At 39.8% G+C, this 19,231-nt stretch overlaps 1 protein-coding gene across 5 annotated transcripts in view; it reads left to right on the top strand.

Annotated features, from left to right (window-relative positions):
* DBF4 (DBF4-CDC7 kinase regulatory subunit) overlaps positions 1-19,231 on the top strand; it is a 46,045-nt gene that overhangs the window by 892 nt on the left and 25,922 nt on the right. Inside the window, exons 2-7 of one of the 5 annotated variants that reach the window (XM_073334070.1) lie at positions 234-330; positions 2,682-2,857; positions 15,146-15,340; positions 17,901-17,951; positions 18,589-18,658; positions 18,827-18,903. In XM_073334070.1, coding sequence (XP_073190171.1) covers positions 285-330; positions 2,682-2,857; positions 15,146-15,340; positions 17,901-17,951; positions 18,589-18,658; positions 18,827-18,903 — 615 coding nt within the window. In that variant the 5' untranslated portion in view covers positions 234-284. Of the gene's footprint in view, positions 1-233; positions 331-2,678; positions 2,858-15,145; positions 15,341-17,900; positions 17,952-18,323; positions 18,443-18,588; positions 18,659-18,826; positions 18,904-19,231 lie in introns of those variants that run through there. The other 4 variants (XM_073334069.1, XM_073334071.1, XM_073334072.1 and 1 more) reach the window with 4 other exon arrangements.

Below are 19,231 nucleotides of genomic sequence, written 5' to 3'. Positions count from 1 at the left end.
GGGGCGGGGGTGACGGTTGGAAAAGGGATGGGGGAGCGGTGGCTGGGGCGTGGGGAGCGAGGGACGGAGAAGCAGAGGCGTGGTGGCTGGGGTCGAGGTGACTGGGACTTGGAAGCAGCAGTGTGTTGGGGATGGGAGCCAGGGAGCAGTAACTCGGTGTGGGGAGTGTGCATGGGCTGCCTCTGTCCCTCTCTCGGGCGTTTAAATTCTCTGTTGAACTATTTCTCCTGCAGGTCATAACCCTCGGAAGGAAGGTGGACAGAAAAATGTGACTCACCAGGAAAATGAAACCAAATGCTATGAGGATTAGCAACAAAAGACAAGTTACAAGTAGGTGATGGTCTTTCCCCATGTGATTTTAAGCTATAATGGAAAGCAGTTCAAAGTGATTGTAAATCTCATTCAGTTGCTGGAATGGATTTTTTTAACAAGTTAATTTGGGTAAATTGCTAACAGGGAACTGCTTTTCTCAAGCCCTTCAAATAACAATGGGGCGACATTTGATTAGTACCTATGATGGGGCCTCAATCCAGCATTTTGTTTCCTTGTGGGCTCAAGGGTCTAGGAGCATGGCACTGGTTTTAGGACTGAAGCCTGATGTACCATTTCCTACAAATGCATAAACATGTTTAATTTTATTTGTTCAGATAGTCCCATTGAAGCAGTGTTATTAACAACAACTCAAACACAAAATGGATAAATGAATATCTCTGCTGTATTTGTAAATACCACCACCTTCCGCTAATTGAAAATTCAAAAGAAAGCTGAAATGGTTAGGTTTTTAAAACCTCTCTCTCTAGTGTTGGAAGCTCAATACTGCTTTATGCTGATACATGAGAACAAAAAGTGAAACTGACTAGAAATAAGTGAAACTGGTTAGCCTGTTCATTGTACAAGCTGTCTGAAGTGCTGAAAATAAGTAATTAGTAGATATATGGAAGAGTAGATTAGGCCTAGGCCCTATAAACTGCTCCATGCAGGCAGAGACCCCTCCCCCCCCTTCCCGCATTGACATCATTTTCGTCCTCACAGCAGGTCCATCCTCACAGAATGTATCCGATGAAGTGAACTGTAGCTCACAAAAGCTTATGCTCAAATAAATTTGTTAGTCTCTAAGGTGCCACAAGTACTCCTTTTCTTTTTGCGGATACAGACTAACACGGCTGCTACTCTGAAACCCATTCTCACAGAGCAGCTTGCAGGAATGAGGCTTTTGGTATTAAAAATGTATTTGTCTTGTTAATTTCTGGTATTAAAGTAACCTAGATAAGATAATTGATATATAAATTATTTTAGTTACCTTTCATTTTCCGTTTAAGGTCCCACTCTTGCAAGTTGATTCACCCAGGATGAGAGTTTCCTGTAGGTCTTACCATACTACTATTGTAACTTTATTTAATCATATTATGGCAGCACCTAGAGGCCTCCACCCAGTATGGAATCCCATTGTGTTAGGCAGTGTACATACACATAACAAGGGAAAAGCCATGTCACAAAGGTTTTACAATCTAAATAAAATGACTGATAGAGCAGAAGAAAAGATAGTATTAATTTTTAAAACGTACTTAGTTTTTTTTTAATCTAGTATGTTTGCAAAATTTTAATCTGAAGTCCCGTGGAAATAGTTCTTCCATGAATGATTGCAGTGAGATATTACCCTAAAGTTCTTTTGCTGTTTAGAAAAATTGAATTATTGAGTGGTTATTGGTTGTTTAGATTCAAATTCTGCCCTCATTTAGGACTCTATCCAGTTCTCAATGATTTAAATGGGAGTTGGATTGAGTTCTTCTACCTGTTTAACAAATCTGAAGTCAAGTGACAGAGGAGAAACTAGTCGTTAATCTTCTTTTTTGATATTTTGTTTGTCTTTAAATATTTGTTTTGCAGATAGCATACCCAAACATAGTATTGCTACTTTAAGAGAATAGTAAAGAGAGGTACTTTCAGTTCCCAGAACATTGTGTGTTCTTGATGATACCAGTACATTTTCTAGTGGTGCATCATTACAAACACAACATAATATTTGGCAAATCAGGTGGAAAGAAAAGAAGACATTATACTGCTAATGGTAAAAAAGAAAATCAACTGTAAAAGAGGATTTTAACAGTAGAATTGTAAGGACTTGGTAACAATATCCACTGAATTCACTGGAAATCTTTCTACTGCCTTCAGTGGGTTTTGGATCATGCCCTAAGAGAACAATTTGAATGAATTAGGCCCCACACTTGCAAATACTTATACACATGCTTAACTTTAAGCTGTGAGTAATCCAGCTGGAGTCATTGAGTAAATTTGCATGCTTAAAGTTAAGGATATACATAACTGTTTGTTTGCAGGATTGGGGCCTTTGGTGGTTGCTCCCCTTTAATATTCGTGTCATTGTTTTTAAATTATTTTGGATAGGCATCAAAATGTCTGCTGAAAAATGAAATAATGAACAAAACTTTAATATTGTATTATTTTAAAGCAAGGTGCTCTATTATTTTTAAGGTACTTTTTTTTTCTTGTGTGCTTTAGGGTCACAGTTAATCAAAAATGTATCCTGCTCATGCAGCACCTTGGCTTATCCTTCCCCTACTCTTCCTGCTTGAATTTGGCCTTAAACAGGGAAATGTATTTTTGTAAACACAAAAGTACATAAAATATAATCCTATTTAAATTATCTACCCTTTTGACAGCAGGTGGAACGCAAGGAAAAACAGAAAAAAATAAACCTTCTCTGAAAACTTTGAGAAAAGATACCACAAAGACAGAGAAATCGAAATATAAGCCACTTACTGGGAAGGTGTTTTATCTTGATATTCCCTCTAATGTGATCTCTGAAAAATTAGAGAAGGATCTTAAGGAACTAGGAGGGGTAAGTTAAAAATCATATGTGTTTACAAAGTGGGAAAAATAATATGCAAGTCCTGGATATTTTTCCAGTACATTATGTTCTGTATATACATGGCTAAAAATGAATAATTTAAAAAATGTCAAATAATTTCATTTTCTATATGTTTTTCTCATTATTTATAATGAACCCTTAGCTTAACTAAAAATAATTTTTTTATTCAGTGGTTTTTTTTCTATTTTAAATGGAGCTGGTAGCATTGCCTATAAGATTAAGGTCATCCAATACTTTCCATTTTGAGACCTTGTTTTCAGTTACTTGTAGCTTTGCCTAACTCTAACCATTTTGGCTGAAATTTTCTGTGCTGGGTGTCTGTCTCAGGCTAAATTTTTATTTCAAAGTTTGTCTAATTGGGTTAATTGTTTCCAAAAATGAGATTAGGGGAAAATATGTTGTTTTGCCCATGTTGTAAAAATGTTTTAAACAGTTCCATTGAGAAGCTCCGGTGCCTCCATGCTTCAGACTTTGGCAAGAAGTTCATACTGGTGCCAGGGATGTGCCTTTTGCTGTCCACATGAAATTTTGCTTAAATTTGGCCAAGTAATGAGTCTCAAAAGAATCTCATTTCAAAAATACTCAGAAGAGATTTATTGGCGTTTGATAGCTAAATTCTCCAAATATTTCATCTGAGCATGCTTCAGCCCAGAGCTGCAAGGGCTGAATAGTTCTTTCCCTGCAATTGCTCCTCCATGCTGTCAGGGACAGTATCTCTTGTGCAGCACTCTTTGCTCCCAAGGCAGTGAGGATGGGGAGGTGACCTGATTTGGATTCAGAGGGTTGGGGCTGTCGTGATAAAAGTATGGGGTGTTGCAGCAGCCAGAAGGTGGCTGGGGAGGTAGGTGCTGGGGGGTGGAGTGTTTGGATATGAGCAAACGGGAAGGGGGGGCAAGAGGAGGGGGTGTGTTGGATAGGATCAAGGATGGAAGTGGACTGGAGCTGGGAAGTGAGGGATTTGGATAGGACCAGAGAGGGTGGGGGCCAAGAACAGCACTATTGGGGTGAGGGGTTGGATAGGAACAGAGGAGGAGGGGGCAGGAGCCCAGGGGTGGATGGATGGGAAAGGACAGGATGGGGGCACAGGGACAGAATGACTATTAGCCACCACAGCATGCTCCCCTTCAGAACCCAGGAGTTCTGTGTCTCTGCATTCCTCTGCTGTGAAAGAGCTGTGAAACCCACTGGCAAAGTGTATGTCTCAGCCCATTCTAGTGGCTGGTTTACATAGAGGATAACAGCCTTCTACTGCTACCAGTTATTCTGCTATCTTAAGAGGTAGTCTTCGCTATGAATCTAAAGGTCCAGATTCTGCTGATGACCCAAGGTGGGGGTCATTATGCTTCCACTGGACAGAATTTCTTTTTAGTTTTTCCCCCGAAAGAACTACATTAAAAGAACATTAAGGTTGTAAAGTCAAGCATTCAGAAGTTAGGAAATGCCAGAATGAACATTACTCCTGCAACCTTAAATACAGACCTTTGTACGTATGCATTATTAGATAGCCTTTAATTACTCAATCATGCAGAACCAGATTAATGCATAGGCAAAGTTGGTACATGCCTAGGGCCCAAATTTGTGGGGTAGGGACCAAAATGGATTGTGGTTGTGTTTTTGTTTTTTAACTAGTGATGCTGATTTGCATGCACACTTAAAAAACTTCACTCACTTGAGTGAATGGCATTGCAACCTGGCTCACGGGATTACAGCACCACTCGGGTTTGCCCCAGCTGCTCCTTTGTTATGGTGAGCAGCACCCCGAGTGGCTGTTCATAGCAGATCCACAACATGGCCAGTTCGATCGCAATGAGTGTACTCTATGGTCATGTGTTGTTTATATTAGAAGGTAGGGACCCGGAAGTGTATGTTTGCCTAGGTCCCAGTGATGGGTTAATCCAGCCCTGCAACCATGCACTTTTTCTTTTTTTTTTTAAATCACAGGAGCCCATTTCATACAGTGCTCAGGTTGGACAGTGATCTGGGAATGAATCAAGGTTGTATAATAAATGACGTCTGTAGGATGCCAGCCTCATTTGTAAGAGAGTTGAAATGTGCGCAGAAGGAAGCAGGGGATTGTGGAAAGTAACGGAATGGTTTTATGCTGTAATGGAATTCTGGAGACCTGGATTCTATCCCTGCCTCTGTCAGAGAGTTCCTTTTTGATTTGATGCAAGTCATTTTCACCAGAATTTTCACAATTGGCCGCTAATTTTCTGAGTTCCCATAGTGAAACACCTTGGGCCAAATTTGCAGAAATGCTGAATGCTTACAACTGAAGTCAATTGGAACTATGTTTTCAGCATAGTATTATAATGTTGAGTTTTATAATGTTAAGTTTTCAACATAGTGTTATAAAAATGTTAAGTAAAAATCAGGCCCAAGGTGTCTCAAATTGGGCAATTACAGTTAATGCACACTTCTGACATTTTGGACCTTAATCTGTCTGTACCTTAGTTCCCCATCTGTAAAGTGAGGGTAGCAATAGAACCTAATTACACAAGCATGTTGTGAAGATAAATTCATTAATATCCGTGAAATACTCAGATCCTATGGTTAGAGCACAACAGAAAAGTCGAAGAGGAAATGAATAATTTTGTATTTGGTGGAACTTTTGGATGATGTACATTAAATAAGGCCCATGGCAACACATTGAATGAAAAGGATAAAATAGAAATATTGAATAACTACTCATTCAGTAATAGGGCAGGGTCTCGTGGAAAAGTGGTATGTGATAACGTAATTAAACAATACTGGGAGCGGATTAAATGATCATTGAATCTCACGAATAAATTTATGTACTTTCCAAAAAAAACAAACAAAAAACCCAACCTCACCAACTGCCAACAAGAGGAGTTGGGGAAAGGTGAGTGTGAATTTACCAAGCCTGAAAGTGTCTTAAATTTTGACTGTCTCAGAACATAGCATTTTAGGGTCTAGTAATTCACTCTGAACGCCACAAAATATTGTTTAAAATGTAGTCTAACATCTCCTTGTTACCTTAATAAACAGACAGAAGAATTGTAGTTTTAAGAAGGACCATGGTGGATAAAAATGTATTTTTTAATTAAAAATACAATTTTAAAAAATGGAAATTGTATATCTTCTTACAAGTTGCTAATTCTTTGCTTCCTGTTTTACAGTTTTAGATGGCTAAAGTGGATATTTAGTACTTGTTTCTTTAATTGGTTTTCTAATTGTTAGTAGAACTTCTGATTTTACATTAAAGAATGCTACTAAGAAATTTCACACTTAAAATGTTAATCTGCTGCAAAGGACACATACGTCTAGGACCTCATTAGCATCCTTGCTAGAAGAACAATAAAAACTCTGACACAAAATGGATAAACAAATATCCCTGCTATATTTGCAAACCCAATCACCCTCCAATGTATTGAAAATCCACAAGTCAAGACAGCTGAAATGCTTTGTTCAGGTTACATTCCTCCATATTTGAAGTCATTTGGACTTGTGCTCCTAAATCACGGAGATCTTTTGAAAATCCCACCCATAGGTATCTAAAGAGTGGGCTTCTTAAGCTCCTGTTTTTCAAAATGTTGTCCTGTGTGGTGTAAAAAAAAAAAAAAAAAAAAAGTTCACAATAACTTTAATGTATTGAAAGTCTGAGTAGTTTTTCATTTTTAAAACTGAAGTAATTTTATTTTGAAGTGAGAGAGACTTTTAAGCTGAGAAGAAACTTTCTAATAAAAATACAATTTTAGCTGCTGATGCTGCATACACTTAGGCACATGCATAGTGGAAATCAATGGGACTATTTATGAAAGTAAATTTACATACCCGCTTAAGTGTTTGCAGGGTTAGGACTTTGATTTTTCAATATTTTGGTTTTTTGACTATAGCACTTTTGTAAAATTCAAATAAGATATCCTCCCAATCCTCCCATTTCTTTTTTGTAAACAGCATCTATATTTCAGTTCATTTATAAATTTTAATCTACAGTTACAATAGCACAGATTTTCAACTTTATTTTACAAAGTCTCAACCTGATTTAAATCAATTATTTTTAAAAAAAAAATCAGGTGAGATCAATCATAATTTAAAGCAGTGATTTATTGGCTTGTCTCAGGGTAGAACAATTAAAGGAAGAAAAAATAGTAATTTTTTATTATTAATTGTGGATTAAGCCTCCCATACATAGTGTATTATTACCTTATAACTGTTCAATTATTTCTAAAACGGCTTGAAATTCATATGTAAATAACATTTGCTATAGTGGCATTCAGCTGTGAGTAGGTCAGGATTCCCACAAACTTTATAGGTCTTCTGTTGCAAAAGTTCAAAATCAAATATAAAATCAGAACTAATTTTGCATGTTTTTTAACTCTTAGAAATACTTTAATTTTATAATATTGTGGAGATTACTATGCTCTGCAATGTCAATGGTAATTTTTAATGATTATATTTTTATTATAAGTGCTCAAACTGTTTTCATAGTTAGGGTTTAAGTTTAGTCTGAAGAGTTGTTCCTTTTCGATTCTTTCAAATTGAAGGATGTCAGAATTTTTTTACTCTGCTACTCTCTAGTTCTCTTGCCATCCTTTCCTTACTTGTCAATTCTTCTGGGGGATCTGATTAGAAAGTAAAAAATCAGCACAATTGTACTTAAGCATCTGTGAAACTGAGACCATGGCTACACTTGCAAATGTAGAGCACTTTGAGTTAAACCAGCCTTTGTAGAGCGCAGTAGGGAAAGCGCTGCAGTCTGTCCACACTGACAGCTGCAAGCACACTAGCATTTACGACACTTGTAGCGGCATTGGGAGCGGTGCATTATGAGCAGCTATCCCACAGAGCACCTCTTCCAATTCTGGCACTGTGGCTTGTGGGAAGGGGACGTGGCGGGCGGGGCATTCTGGGTCCTGTCCCAACACCCTGTGATGTATCAGTTCGCATCCCAGCGATCCCTCTGCTTCTGTCCACAATTGGCGCCATCTTTCAACATGTTTTGTACTGCACGCTCTGGCTTCCCTTTCGGTCTGTGGGAATGGAGCCCGAACTGCTGAGGAATATGCTGATGAGTCTCGCCAGCACATCACATTTGGCAGTCGAGTTACTCCTTAAGATCCAAAGTGACATTGAGGACTCCAACAATGATATCAACGCGAGTAATACATATGAAACAAGATTGCTTGTGGCATTCGCAGACATGCTCACCACTGTGGAATGGCACTTTTGGGCTTAGGAAACCAGCACTGAGTGGTGGGATCACATCGTCATGCAAGTCTGGGATGATGAGCAGTGGCTGCAGAACTTTCAGATGAGAAAAGCCATTTTCATGGGACTGTGTGAGGAGCTGGCCCCCACCCTGTGGCGCACAAGATTGAGGACACAAGATTGAGAGCTGCCCTGACGGTGGAGAAGCGGGTGGCTATTGCAGTCTGGAAGCTGACAACTCCAGACAGCTACCAGTTTGGAGTGGGGAAGTCGACCGTTGGAATCGTGTTGATGCAGTTTGTAGGGCCATTAATCGCGTCCTGCTCAGAAGATCCATGACTCCAGGTAACGTGCATGACATTGTGGCTGGTTTTACACAAATGGGTTTCCCTAACTGCGGAGGGGCGATAGATGGGACGCATATTCCAATTCTGGCACCAGCCTACCTAGCCTCCGAGTATGTTAATCGGAAGGGCTATTTCTCTACGGTTCTCCAGGCGCTTGTGGATCACCATGGGCGTTTCATTGACATTAACGCAGGCTGGCCCGAAAAGGTGCATGACACACACATCTTTGGAAACACTGGCCTGTTTAGGAAGCTGCAAGCCGGGACTGTTTTCCCAGAGCGGAAGATCACAGTAGGGGAAGTTGAAATGCCCATTGTGATCCTTGAAGACCCCACTGACCCTTTAATGCCGTGACTCATGAAACCCGACACAGGGAGCCTTGACAGCAGCAAGGAGCAATTCACCAACAGGCTGAGCCGGTGCACAATGACTGTGGAGTGCGCTTTTGGCCATTTAAAGGGCCGCTGGCACTCTCTGTATGGGAAGCTGGACCTGGCCGATAACAACATCCCCGCGGTTATATCCGCGTGCTGTACCCTCCATAACATTTATGAAAGTAAAGGTGAAAGATTCACTCAGGCATGGAACTCGGAGGTTCAACACCTGGAGGCTGAATTTGAACAACCAGAGAGCAGAGCTATTAGAAGGGTCCAGCACGGGGCTGCAAGGATTAGGGATCCCATGAGGGAGCAATTTGAGGCTGAAAGCCACCAGTAATGTCTGATGCCCAGCACGGGAGTGAAGTGCAGTGATTCCAATGTTAGTAGGAATCTGTGTTTGCTATGTATGATACACTGACTTGCAGTTCCTGTTGCTTTCCTGGGCTAAGATATCTTTTACGTTATGCAATAATAAAGAATGTTTTCAAAGAAAAAAAGTCCATTTAATGAAAAGAAAATGCATTTATTGAAAAGAAACACAACTGCTTGAAAAACACAAAGGGCAAGGGGTGGGGTGGGGAATGGTACAATCACAGGTTTGCGTATGTTCTGTTATACTCAGCCTTCCTGTTTGGAGTGCTGTGCAATGAGTGCTGCACTTCAGGATGGCTGTATTGCACGGTGATGGGGGTTGAGTGCAGTGGGTAAGGGTTGTAGTTTTCAGGGCTAGATGGTGAAGCTACAGGTGTTGGACGCAGCTGGTGGCGATAAGAACCCGGATGTTGGGGAAAGTGGGTTGGAGGTGACATGGGGGAACAAGGGAAAGAGTTTTGGGACAAGGGCTCCAGGCGGGGGTAGGCGCGGTAGTGCTCTGCCTGCATGGCTACCAGTGCCTGGATCAAGTCGGCTTGGCGCTCAATGATGCTTATCAGCCATTCTGTGCTTTGGTGCCGGCGATCCGCATTCTGCTGGAGGACCCTCCTTTCACTCGCCCGCCACTCCTGCACTTTTTGATTTTCATTAAGGGAGTGCTGCATAATTTCATGCAGCATGTCCTCTTTGCTTCTACGTGGCCTCTTCCTGATTCTTTGCAGCCTCTCGGCCAGTGATAACACGGATGGCTGAGATCTCAAGGTTGCGTCTGTAAAGGCAAAATGCAACACTTAACAGAGTAGCTAGAACAGGCATTGTGGGACGCTTCTGGAGGACGATCAGAACGCATTAACAGACCAGGGCGTCCACACTGGCACAGTGGCGCTCCAGCGGGGGCACATCAAACATTATTCCACTCGCCGAGGTGGAGTACCAGGAGCACTCTAGTCGCAGAATCAGAGTGCTCTGCATGCCTTGCCAGTGTGGACGGGTAGTGAGCTAGGGTGCCCGGGGTGCTCTTAAATCGCTCTAACTTGCAAGTATAGCCATGCCCTGAGTAGGTTTGTGCGATCGCTTACACTGCTCTTTCTGCTAAAAAAGCACAACTGTGCAATAGCACAGATGCAGTCGTGATACAGTGGATGAGAAGCTGGATATGAGGCAACAAGGGCACAGTGTTGACAAGAAGGCCAGTGGCATTTTGGGATGTATAAGTAGGGGCATTGCCAGCAGATCGAGGGACGTGATCGTTCCCCTCTATTTGACACTGGTGAGGCCTCATCTGGAGTACTATGTCCAGTTTTGGGCCCCACACTACAAGAAGGATGTGGGCAGATGTGAAAGAGTCCAGCGGAGGGCAACAAAAATGTTGAGGGGACTGGAACACATGACTTATGAGGAGAGGCTGAGGGAACTGGGGATGTTTAGTCTACGGAAGAGAAGAATGAGGGGGGATTTGATAGCTGCTTTCAACTACCTGAAAGGGGGTTCCAAAGAGGATGGCTCTAGACTGTTCTCAGTGGTAGCAGATGACAGAACGAGGAATAATGGTCTCAAGTTGCAGTGGGGGAGATTTAGGTTGGATATTAGGAAAAACTTTTTCACTAGGAGGGTGGTGAAACTGGAATGCATTACCTAGGGAGGTGGTGGAATCTCCTTCCTCAGAAGTTTTTAAGGTCAGGCTTGACAAAGCCCTGGCTGGGATGATTTAATTGGGGATTGGTCCTGCTTTGAGCAGGGGGTTGGACTAGATGACCTCCTGAGGTCCCTTCCAACGCTGATATTCTATGATTCTGTGATAACTTTTGCAAGATTCTTCTGATTTTGTAAGTTGTGTTCCCAAACCCCTGAAAAAAGAAAAAATGTGGGATTCATTCAACCCCAGTGTAAAAAAAACAAAACAAAAAACCACCCTGCTGTGTCCAGCTGAATTTCTTCCAGCTCTTCTCTGCAGTTTTCAGTATTTATCTTCTCTTCAGCTATCCTTCTTTCTCTTTATATCTTTTCCCTTCAGTTTAGTTCAGTGGGCCACCCAAAATTCCCATTTCTTCAGCTGGCTTTGTGCAACTGTAGTTGGTTCCAAATTGCTACAGCAGCAAGGCAAGATCATTCTACCTGTAAATTCTGCAGGTTTCTGCAGCTGGGTGGGGAGGGATGAGTAACTTTTGTATCAAGTTAGAAAGTGCACTATGACATCCTTGCTGTCTTTTGCTGTCTCCATTCCCTGTCTCTTCGTGTCCTGTTTTTACTCCTCTGAGCCACACTTCTTCTTTGCCTCCCTCTCTTCAACCCCTCTGCCCCTGTAAGCTTGCACCAAAACACACAGGACTTTGTTAGTTTAGGCCCCAGTCCTGGAAAGGTTTATGTGTGTGCTTAACTTTATGCACATGAATAGTCATTAACTTCAGTGGAACTACTCGTATGTGAAGTTAAGCATATTTGCAGGATTTGGGCCATAACTTACAATCTAAGAAAAACAACAGCAACATGGAATCGTTATGACATTCAAATAATCACATTAACTTTTACTCGAATACTGTTGTCCATCATCTCCCCCCCCCATCCTCTTATTGTTGCTATTTCATTCTTAGTGTTATCTAAAGAATGGGGCCATTTCTGCTCTCTATTATTACACTTGTAAGAATTTGGATTGACTTAATGACATCAGTGGAATTGCTTCTGATTTACAACAGTGTATCTGAGAGCAGAATTGGCCATCAGATCATAAACGGTTCAGGTCAGGGGCTGGCTTCTTTCTGACTGAGAAGCACCGTGCACACCTATAGCACTGGAAAAAATTATTACATTTTTATCTAATCCGATGCATTATGCCTCCTTTACTATTTGGAAAGTCAAAGTTGGTTAGCACTTTTTGGAAATTAACCTAGCAAGTATTTGATCATGCAACTGCATTGTTGTGGGATCCAGATATCAACGTTTTAGAATATGATTGAAATCTAAATTTAAATAAATGTCATTTCCAAAGAATACATTAATTAAATATTAACAATACTTTATTGAACTCTCAGTTAATTATTATAAATTCTGTGAAATCCTACTAAATCTTTTTTAATCCTCTTACATTTTTGCTCTGAAGAAACAATTTGCTCCAAGCTCAACACAGGACATAGCTTTGACACAGAAAGCTGTGGAACTCCATGTAAAAGTTGGATTAGTTGAATTTGTATAAAAGAGCGTTGGCAGTAAAAATGCTTCCATTCCCTATAATTGCAACAGTTGATATGAGTTGCTTACCATGTCTGCTTTTCAGAAAGTTATAATGGCTACTATTGTGTGAACTAATAGGAGCTACTGGGGAACTGTCAACTTGAATTATGTTATATTCAAGTTGACAGTTCAACTATTGCAAGTTTAAGTGTTGTATGAAATTATTAGGGATGAAATTTCACAGCAATGTGATTTCAGCTTGAAGGTGTCCCTTTGAATTTAACAGTAGAATCTTTTTCTCTTCTTTCTTGTCCTCCTCCTCTCCAGCTCAGAACTTTTAAAATTATTTTTGGGGAAGGATAAGTGCACAAGCTAGAGAAATGAAATGGGTATTATTTCTGTACTGCTATACGTGGGGAAGCAGCATGGTCCCAATTTTGTGAGATGCTTCGTGCTCTCAACTCCAGTTTACAAGTGTGATTCTTTGCTATTGTCTGTGGGTGTGCACTTGAAAGTAAGTAAGTAGCTCTTCGCAGTCTGCTTGAGACTTAACTATCTCAAGCAGTTCAGTAACATCTGCAATTTTTGCCACCTCACTGTTTGCCCCTTTTTCCAGATCATGTATGAATATGTTGAATAGGACTGATCCCAGCACAGATCCCTGGGGGACACCACTATTTACCTCTCTCCAGTCTAAAACTGACCATTTATACCTATCCTTTGTTTCCTATCTTTTAACCAGTTACCAGTCCATGAGAGGACCTTCCCTCTTATCCCATGACAGCTTACTTTGCTTAAGAGCCTTTGGTGAGGGACCTTGTCAAAGGTTTTCTGAAAATCTAAGTATACTATATCCACTGGATCTCCCTTGTCCACATGCTTGTTGACCCCCTCAAAGAATTCTAGTAGATTGGTGAAACATGATTTCCCTTTACAAAAACCATGTTGACTCTTCCCCAACAAATTATGTTAATCTGTGTGTCTGACAATTTTCTTCTTTACTAATCTATGTATTATTTATACTCATTACTTTCTTGAAACTTCTCAAATCGCAATACTGTAATCTCTGTATGCAATACTGTAATTTGTAGCAGTTTGAATTCTTCTGTTCAGAAAGAATTACAGGTAGACCATTATAAATTGTACTAGTTTTATTTTACAATCATGCACAAAAACCTTACATTGGAAGAACATTATTAAGGTTAGAAAGTCAAGCACTCTAAAGATAGGAAATGCAAGAAGTAATGTTGCCTGTGCAAACTTAATTTAGCCTGTTTGCACATATGCATTATGATAGTCTTTAATTATGTGATCATAATTTTTGTATAGGGCCACCGCATCATAGATGAACGGTTCTCACTTAAGATGAACGGTTCTCACTTAATGAGTAGCTACTCAATAATTTGTTTTATCCTCATTGTTCAATGTGAGGCCATACTTATTTACTGCACAGTATTCAAATCCTGCTTTGAAGACAATTATTAATTTCCTCATGGGCTTTTGAATGATTCCTATCACTGAGGGCTTCATACTTAAGGCTAAGATTTTCTCATGGAAGTAATGGAATCTGTAACTTCCAGAGACCTCTGTGACATTTTCCGCTTCATCCCCGGGTTGACAGTGCCTGGTGCAGCTCCCAGCTGCCGCTGGTGGCAGAGGGGACCCTGGAGCCCCAGCAGCTCTGTGTACTGGACCCTCCTCCCTACCCACTTTGTCACAGTTTTTTTTAGTAAAAGTCAGGGACAGGTCAAGGGCTTCTGTGAATTTTTGTTTATTGCCCTCTTTCTATATCCTTTCCCATCCCCACTGGTTCCCAGTCCTCTTGCCCAGACAGTCCCACCACCCAGACTCCTGGACAATCTCATTCTACTTCCCAGCCCATTTTTTCCTGGCTCCCAGTCCCAGTCTCCCCAGCTTGGCTCCTACTTTCCTTGCCCAGCTGGTCTCCATCTCCTCCAACTCAACTCCTAGGCCCAGTTTCCCAATCCCCTCCTGCCAGCCTCCAATCCCAATCTCTCCAAAACCCTTCAAGCTATTTGTCCAATCTCCAGTTAGACACACCCCAATCTGACTCTTGCATTCAAATTGGACAGCATATTTCCTCCATGCTGCCTGGCTGTTAGCAGAGAGAGTATTTTAGGGTGCAGGAAAGGCAGGGTCCATCATTTAAGTTTTGGGGACCATCCCCCAGGCCGTAGTTAGCACAGGGCTGCAACTGCAGGGATATTCCTACTCCAGCCCCCTGCAGCACTGGACTGCAGCATGTTTATTGTGGACAAAATCTTCAGGGAATTTAGTCCCAAAGTTTGGTAAGTTTCTACTTAGCATGTGTCAACCGCAATTGTTCAAAGTCTTAGAATTTAGCTAATTTGGGCAGATTTGCATGGGGATGGCAAAATGCACATACCAGACACAAAGGTCACCCTGGCTAACTTTCAAGTCCCTGCTCCAAAGCAAGAGGGCGCTGAACTAATCAAAGAAGTTGCATGGGCAAAACTTATTTTTCTTTAACCTCATTCTTTGAAATTGTTCAATTGTTTTGAGAAAATTCAGCCTGAGGCAAGCAATTTTGGAAATTTTCAGCCTGAATGGTTAAAGTTTGTCAAAGTTATAAGCAACTGAAAACAGTGTTTTATAATTGGAAGGGTCATCACCTTTAATTATAGGCAGTACTACCCGCTGATTTCACTATTGTTAATGCAGCATTTTTTAAACTGCGGTTAAGAAATGTAAGGATATTTTATTGCTTCTTGGTTGGTTAAATAAATTAAAGAGCATATGATTGAGATAATTACTCACTTTTTTTCTTTTAAATTCAGAGAGTGGAGGGATTTCTTAGCAAAGATATCAGCTATCTGATTTCTAATAAAAAGGAAGCAAAATTTGCTCAAGTTCTTGGACAAATTTCTCCAGTCCCAAGCCCAGGCTCTGCACATACGGGCGGAAATAGTTCACCTCATCCCAGTAGCAGAAGAGATCAACATGATGGAAATTCATTTAAGATGGTGGATACAGTAAGTTTCTTGGGAAAAATTCTGCAAATCAAGTGCATCCAACCCCACCTGCTCAACTGATCGTCCCTTATTTTGTTTGCTAAAGGTTGTATAAACTGTGGAGCTGAGATTGACTTGGTTCAACATAACAAATGTAGTTTGAACCAGTTTAAAACTAACTCTGATAGTTAAATATGGCTTAACCTGCCTAAGCTAGAGTGTGTTTCCCAAAAATAAAGTTCAAATATTGGCTCTTTCCATACTGAAGCCAACTATGTTTAAACCACATTTTTGAAAACTGTTTCCTAGCATAGGATGGCCAAACTGCTTAAACAGCAATATCATTAACAACTTTGAAACAGTGTAATTTAAAATGGTTCAGAACACAGTGTGATCCCTAATGTAAACAAGACCTGCAATGGCATTTGCCATTGCCAACATTCTTTAGAAACCTAGGAATTGCAGCTGCATATGTAGAGCCTTTTTAACATCATTCTACAAGATTTTGTGTGATACAGTCAACCCACTTTCACTATCTTATCAACACTAGCAGGCAGAAGATTTGTGTAGCTGTATTGGCATCTAGGAAATAAGCACACAAATCAAATATTTTAAACCTATTTTCAATGGTCAAATGTTTTTTTGCTATATTTGACTTTAATAGTCCTCATTCCCTTTCCCTGAGCATTGCACTGATTTCCACCAAGTTTGTAACATGGTTAACGGAGCAAGTTTTATGTCCACATATGACACAGTTAGAAACTATGTGGGTATACCATGTCTGATCCCTGTTTAGGAATACGATTATCACCATAGGTGGTGAAAATCAAGTGTTCTGGCTGCTGGCAGCTGTGAAAAATCTGAAAAAGAAATTAGCTTGAACCAATCCTAAAATTCCAGAAAATATCACTGAATTGAAAGAAGTTGACAAAATTTCATTTAAAATTGAACAAAATGTTTTGTGTGGCCCAAAACTAACCATTTTGTTTCTGGGCACATTTTCACATATAAGTAAATAAAATGTAGGTCTAGATTAACAATATGGGGGGGCCCACCTTGCAATGTTTAGTCCAGTGGTTAGTGCACTTATCTGGGATGGGAGAGACTTGGGTTCACTTCCCCACAGGTGAGGTGGAGAAGGGATTTGAACTTGGGTCTGTCATGTTGCGGGAGAGTGCGCTAACCCCTGTGCTATCAGGTAGTCTACAGGGGTTCTTCCTTAGTGTCTCCTGTTGGCATTGTTCCACTTTGTAAAAAATACTTGAATAGTCACAAATAGTTTTGGATCAACCGAAACTGCATTTTTCAACAAATAAACTATTAATCCAGAAAAGTTCACCCTGCACTAGTTAAGATACATAAGCCAGGGTGCAGTACTTTCTAATATGGTCATTCTCTGTAGAAGGGGACATTTAATCTTGTGTGTGTAATAGGTTACCCAGCATCCCTACCTTCCTAAGTCTCTGTTCATTACTAAGAAATGTGGTCATACAGTAGGGGAGTCGGAGGTCTTGCACTGGGAGAGGTCAGGGTAGGAGTGGGACTTGACAGCTAAGGAGAATTCTGACATGAAAAGCTCTGGAAAAAAGCAGCAGCAGAGCTGGTCATCCTACAGGTGCCTGGGGGAGCACTTTCTCTCTGGTGTTTAGCTTCTAATAAGTATTTGAAATGCCTTATTCCCGTAGCTGAATATCATAATTTCCTTGAATATCTATTCAAGCATATCCCTTATCAGGCAGTTGCACATTGATACGCATTGTGAAACCTGTCTTTTCAGTAAACAATACTGGAAGCTTAGGCAAAGACTATATTGTTAAACTTTGCTGGCTCTAATAGAGGACATGAAAACTGGTAACACCAATTTACCACATCTTTGTGTTTTCCATATTTGTTGATTATTTTCTGTAATCGATAGTCCCAAAATAATCACTGAAAAAAAATCCAGAAATCAAAGACATTTTACAGCCCTAACACTGAGCAACTGTGGCCATGAAAACATTCATAAATTCAGGCTTTTCAAAATCATATTTGACCTCTAGGATGAGGTTAATTCTTTGCTGTGTGTCCCTCCTGCTTGGAGATGACTTAGAATGTTTGGAATCTGAAATATATGGGTGTTCATAAAGCGATATAAATCCTTGCCAGCAGAGGGCTAATATGGCACTACCTTCTCTACAGTTTCACCCAGGCTGTTGAGATGGTAGTGTGCTAAAATGTTGTTCCTTAGAAACATATTGCTAGTAACTCTCATGGAAGTTGCAAACTATTAACAGTGAGAATACTAAGCTTTTAGCTATATAGATCCCAACAGCACGCTGCAAAAAGGGTGCTGATTTTCAGCATCTGATTGATGAATGAAAATTGATAGAAAGTGGTAGTACGTTAAATAATGTAGATTAACACATGGTTATAATATATAGTATTTTGTTGGTCTAATAGAGGTATTTGACACACAACCTTTAACTTCAATTTGTACAAAAAGCTAATTTTTTAACATAAAAAGATAACTCACTTTATGTTTCACTGTCTGAAATGAGCACTAATGTGTTGCATACAATAAGCAAAGTTTCTTTTAATTTAGGTACGTTTGAGTAGAGGAAAATCTTTAGTTGAAAAAGCTATCAAAGAACAGGTAAGCTGAGCAGTCCATAAATTTGGAATTAGTAAAGAATATTACTCTCGCTATTCTGCATAGTAGTGAACATCAGCAGTAGAGTAGTGATCTAAGGGAAAATACACCGATGGGAAGTACAGCCAGATGTGCTGTGCTGTTTCTCACCAGCACACGCTACCTTCAGGACTGGTTGCAAGACTCACCTGTTTTTCCATTTATTTCCTGGAAACTTCAGGAAGAAGAGAAAAGATCTGTTTTTAAAGATTAATGTCTAATAATCGATATTTTATCAAGGTCTATGCATTTCTGGTAGTTAATACACATAGAATTTGAGACATGTACATGAAATCAAAATTATATATATATGTATGTATGTATGAATAAATTCAGCAGTTGCAGGATTCCCAGCTGATAAATCATATAACAATGTGAGCAACATGGGCTTTCTGGAAGCCAACTATCTTCTGGATGGAAAGATCTGTGACATAAAGATTGTGAAGGCAGCTGAGGCAAGTGAAAGTAATCCTTATCTTTTGGCAGGAAGCTGTGTGGGAAAATACCATGTCTTCACCTCAACTTTTCTTATATCTTGCTTTACATCAAACCTTTAAATGTATTGCTTTTATTAAATATTAATAACACTTTCTGTTTGCAGGAATTAATCCCTTCAGGTACTATACTATCCAATGCCTTGAGTTGGGGAGTGAAAATACTTCATGTTGATGGTAAATATATTTGTTTTATAAACTTTTAGTCAAACCATGTGAAAGTCATTTTAATTAAATCACTGACAAGATTTGTTATTTTTCCAAAGTATTATTAAAAACAACAAATAACTTCAAGCATACAAAAAAGAAGTTTGGCTAAAAATAAATTCTCTCCTTTTTTGAAAGATATTAAAAATTATCTTGAGCAAAAGAAAAAGGAGCTCTACCTGATCAAGAAAGCAAGCATTTCAGTCAAAGATGTGGTAAGTGAGTCCTTTCTAACTTAATGAAATAATTATTAGCAATGACAAATATTGTAGGCAAGTTAAATAGTTCCTTCCAAGATGCTGGTTGATTTTATTTAAATAAACTCTTAATGGTGAGTTTATGTATTAATTTTCTGATAACTGGTATGTCTTGTGGGCCCTCAGTAATTTTTTAAACCAAATCCATTTAAAAATCAGAAGGGAAATGCTTGCTATATGTTTGACGAGCATCATTTTTTTTAAAAAGATAAATTTGTAATATCTTTAATCTCTTTAATGATATCCTTAGTCTCTCTAGTTCACCGCTCTGAAAAAAGCATGTCTA

This window comes from Lepidochelys kempii, chromosome 2 (assembly GCF_965140265.1).
Source record: "Lepidochelys kempii isolate rLepKem1 chromosome 2, rLepKem1.hap2, whole genome shotgun sequence".
NCBI lineage: Eukaryota > Metazoa > Chordata > Testudines > Cheloniidae > Lepidochelys > Lepidochelys kempii.
Note: the sequence above shows the minus strand (reverse complement) of the source record. Positions and strands in the feature narration are given on the sequence as shown.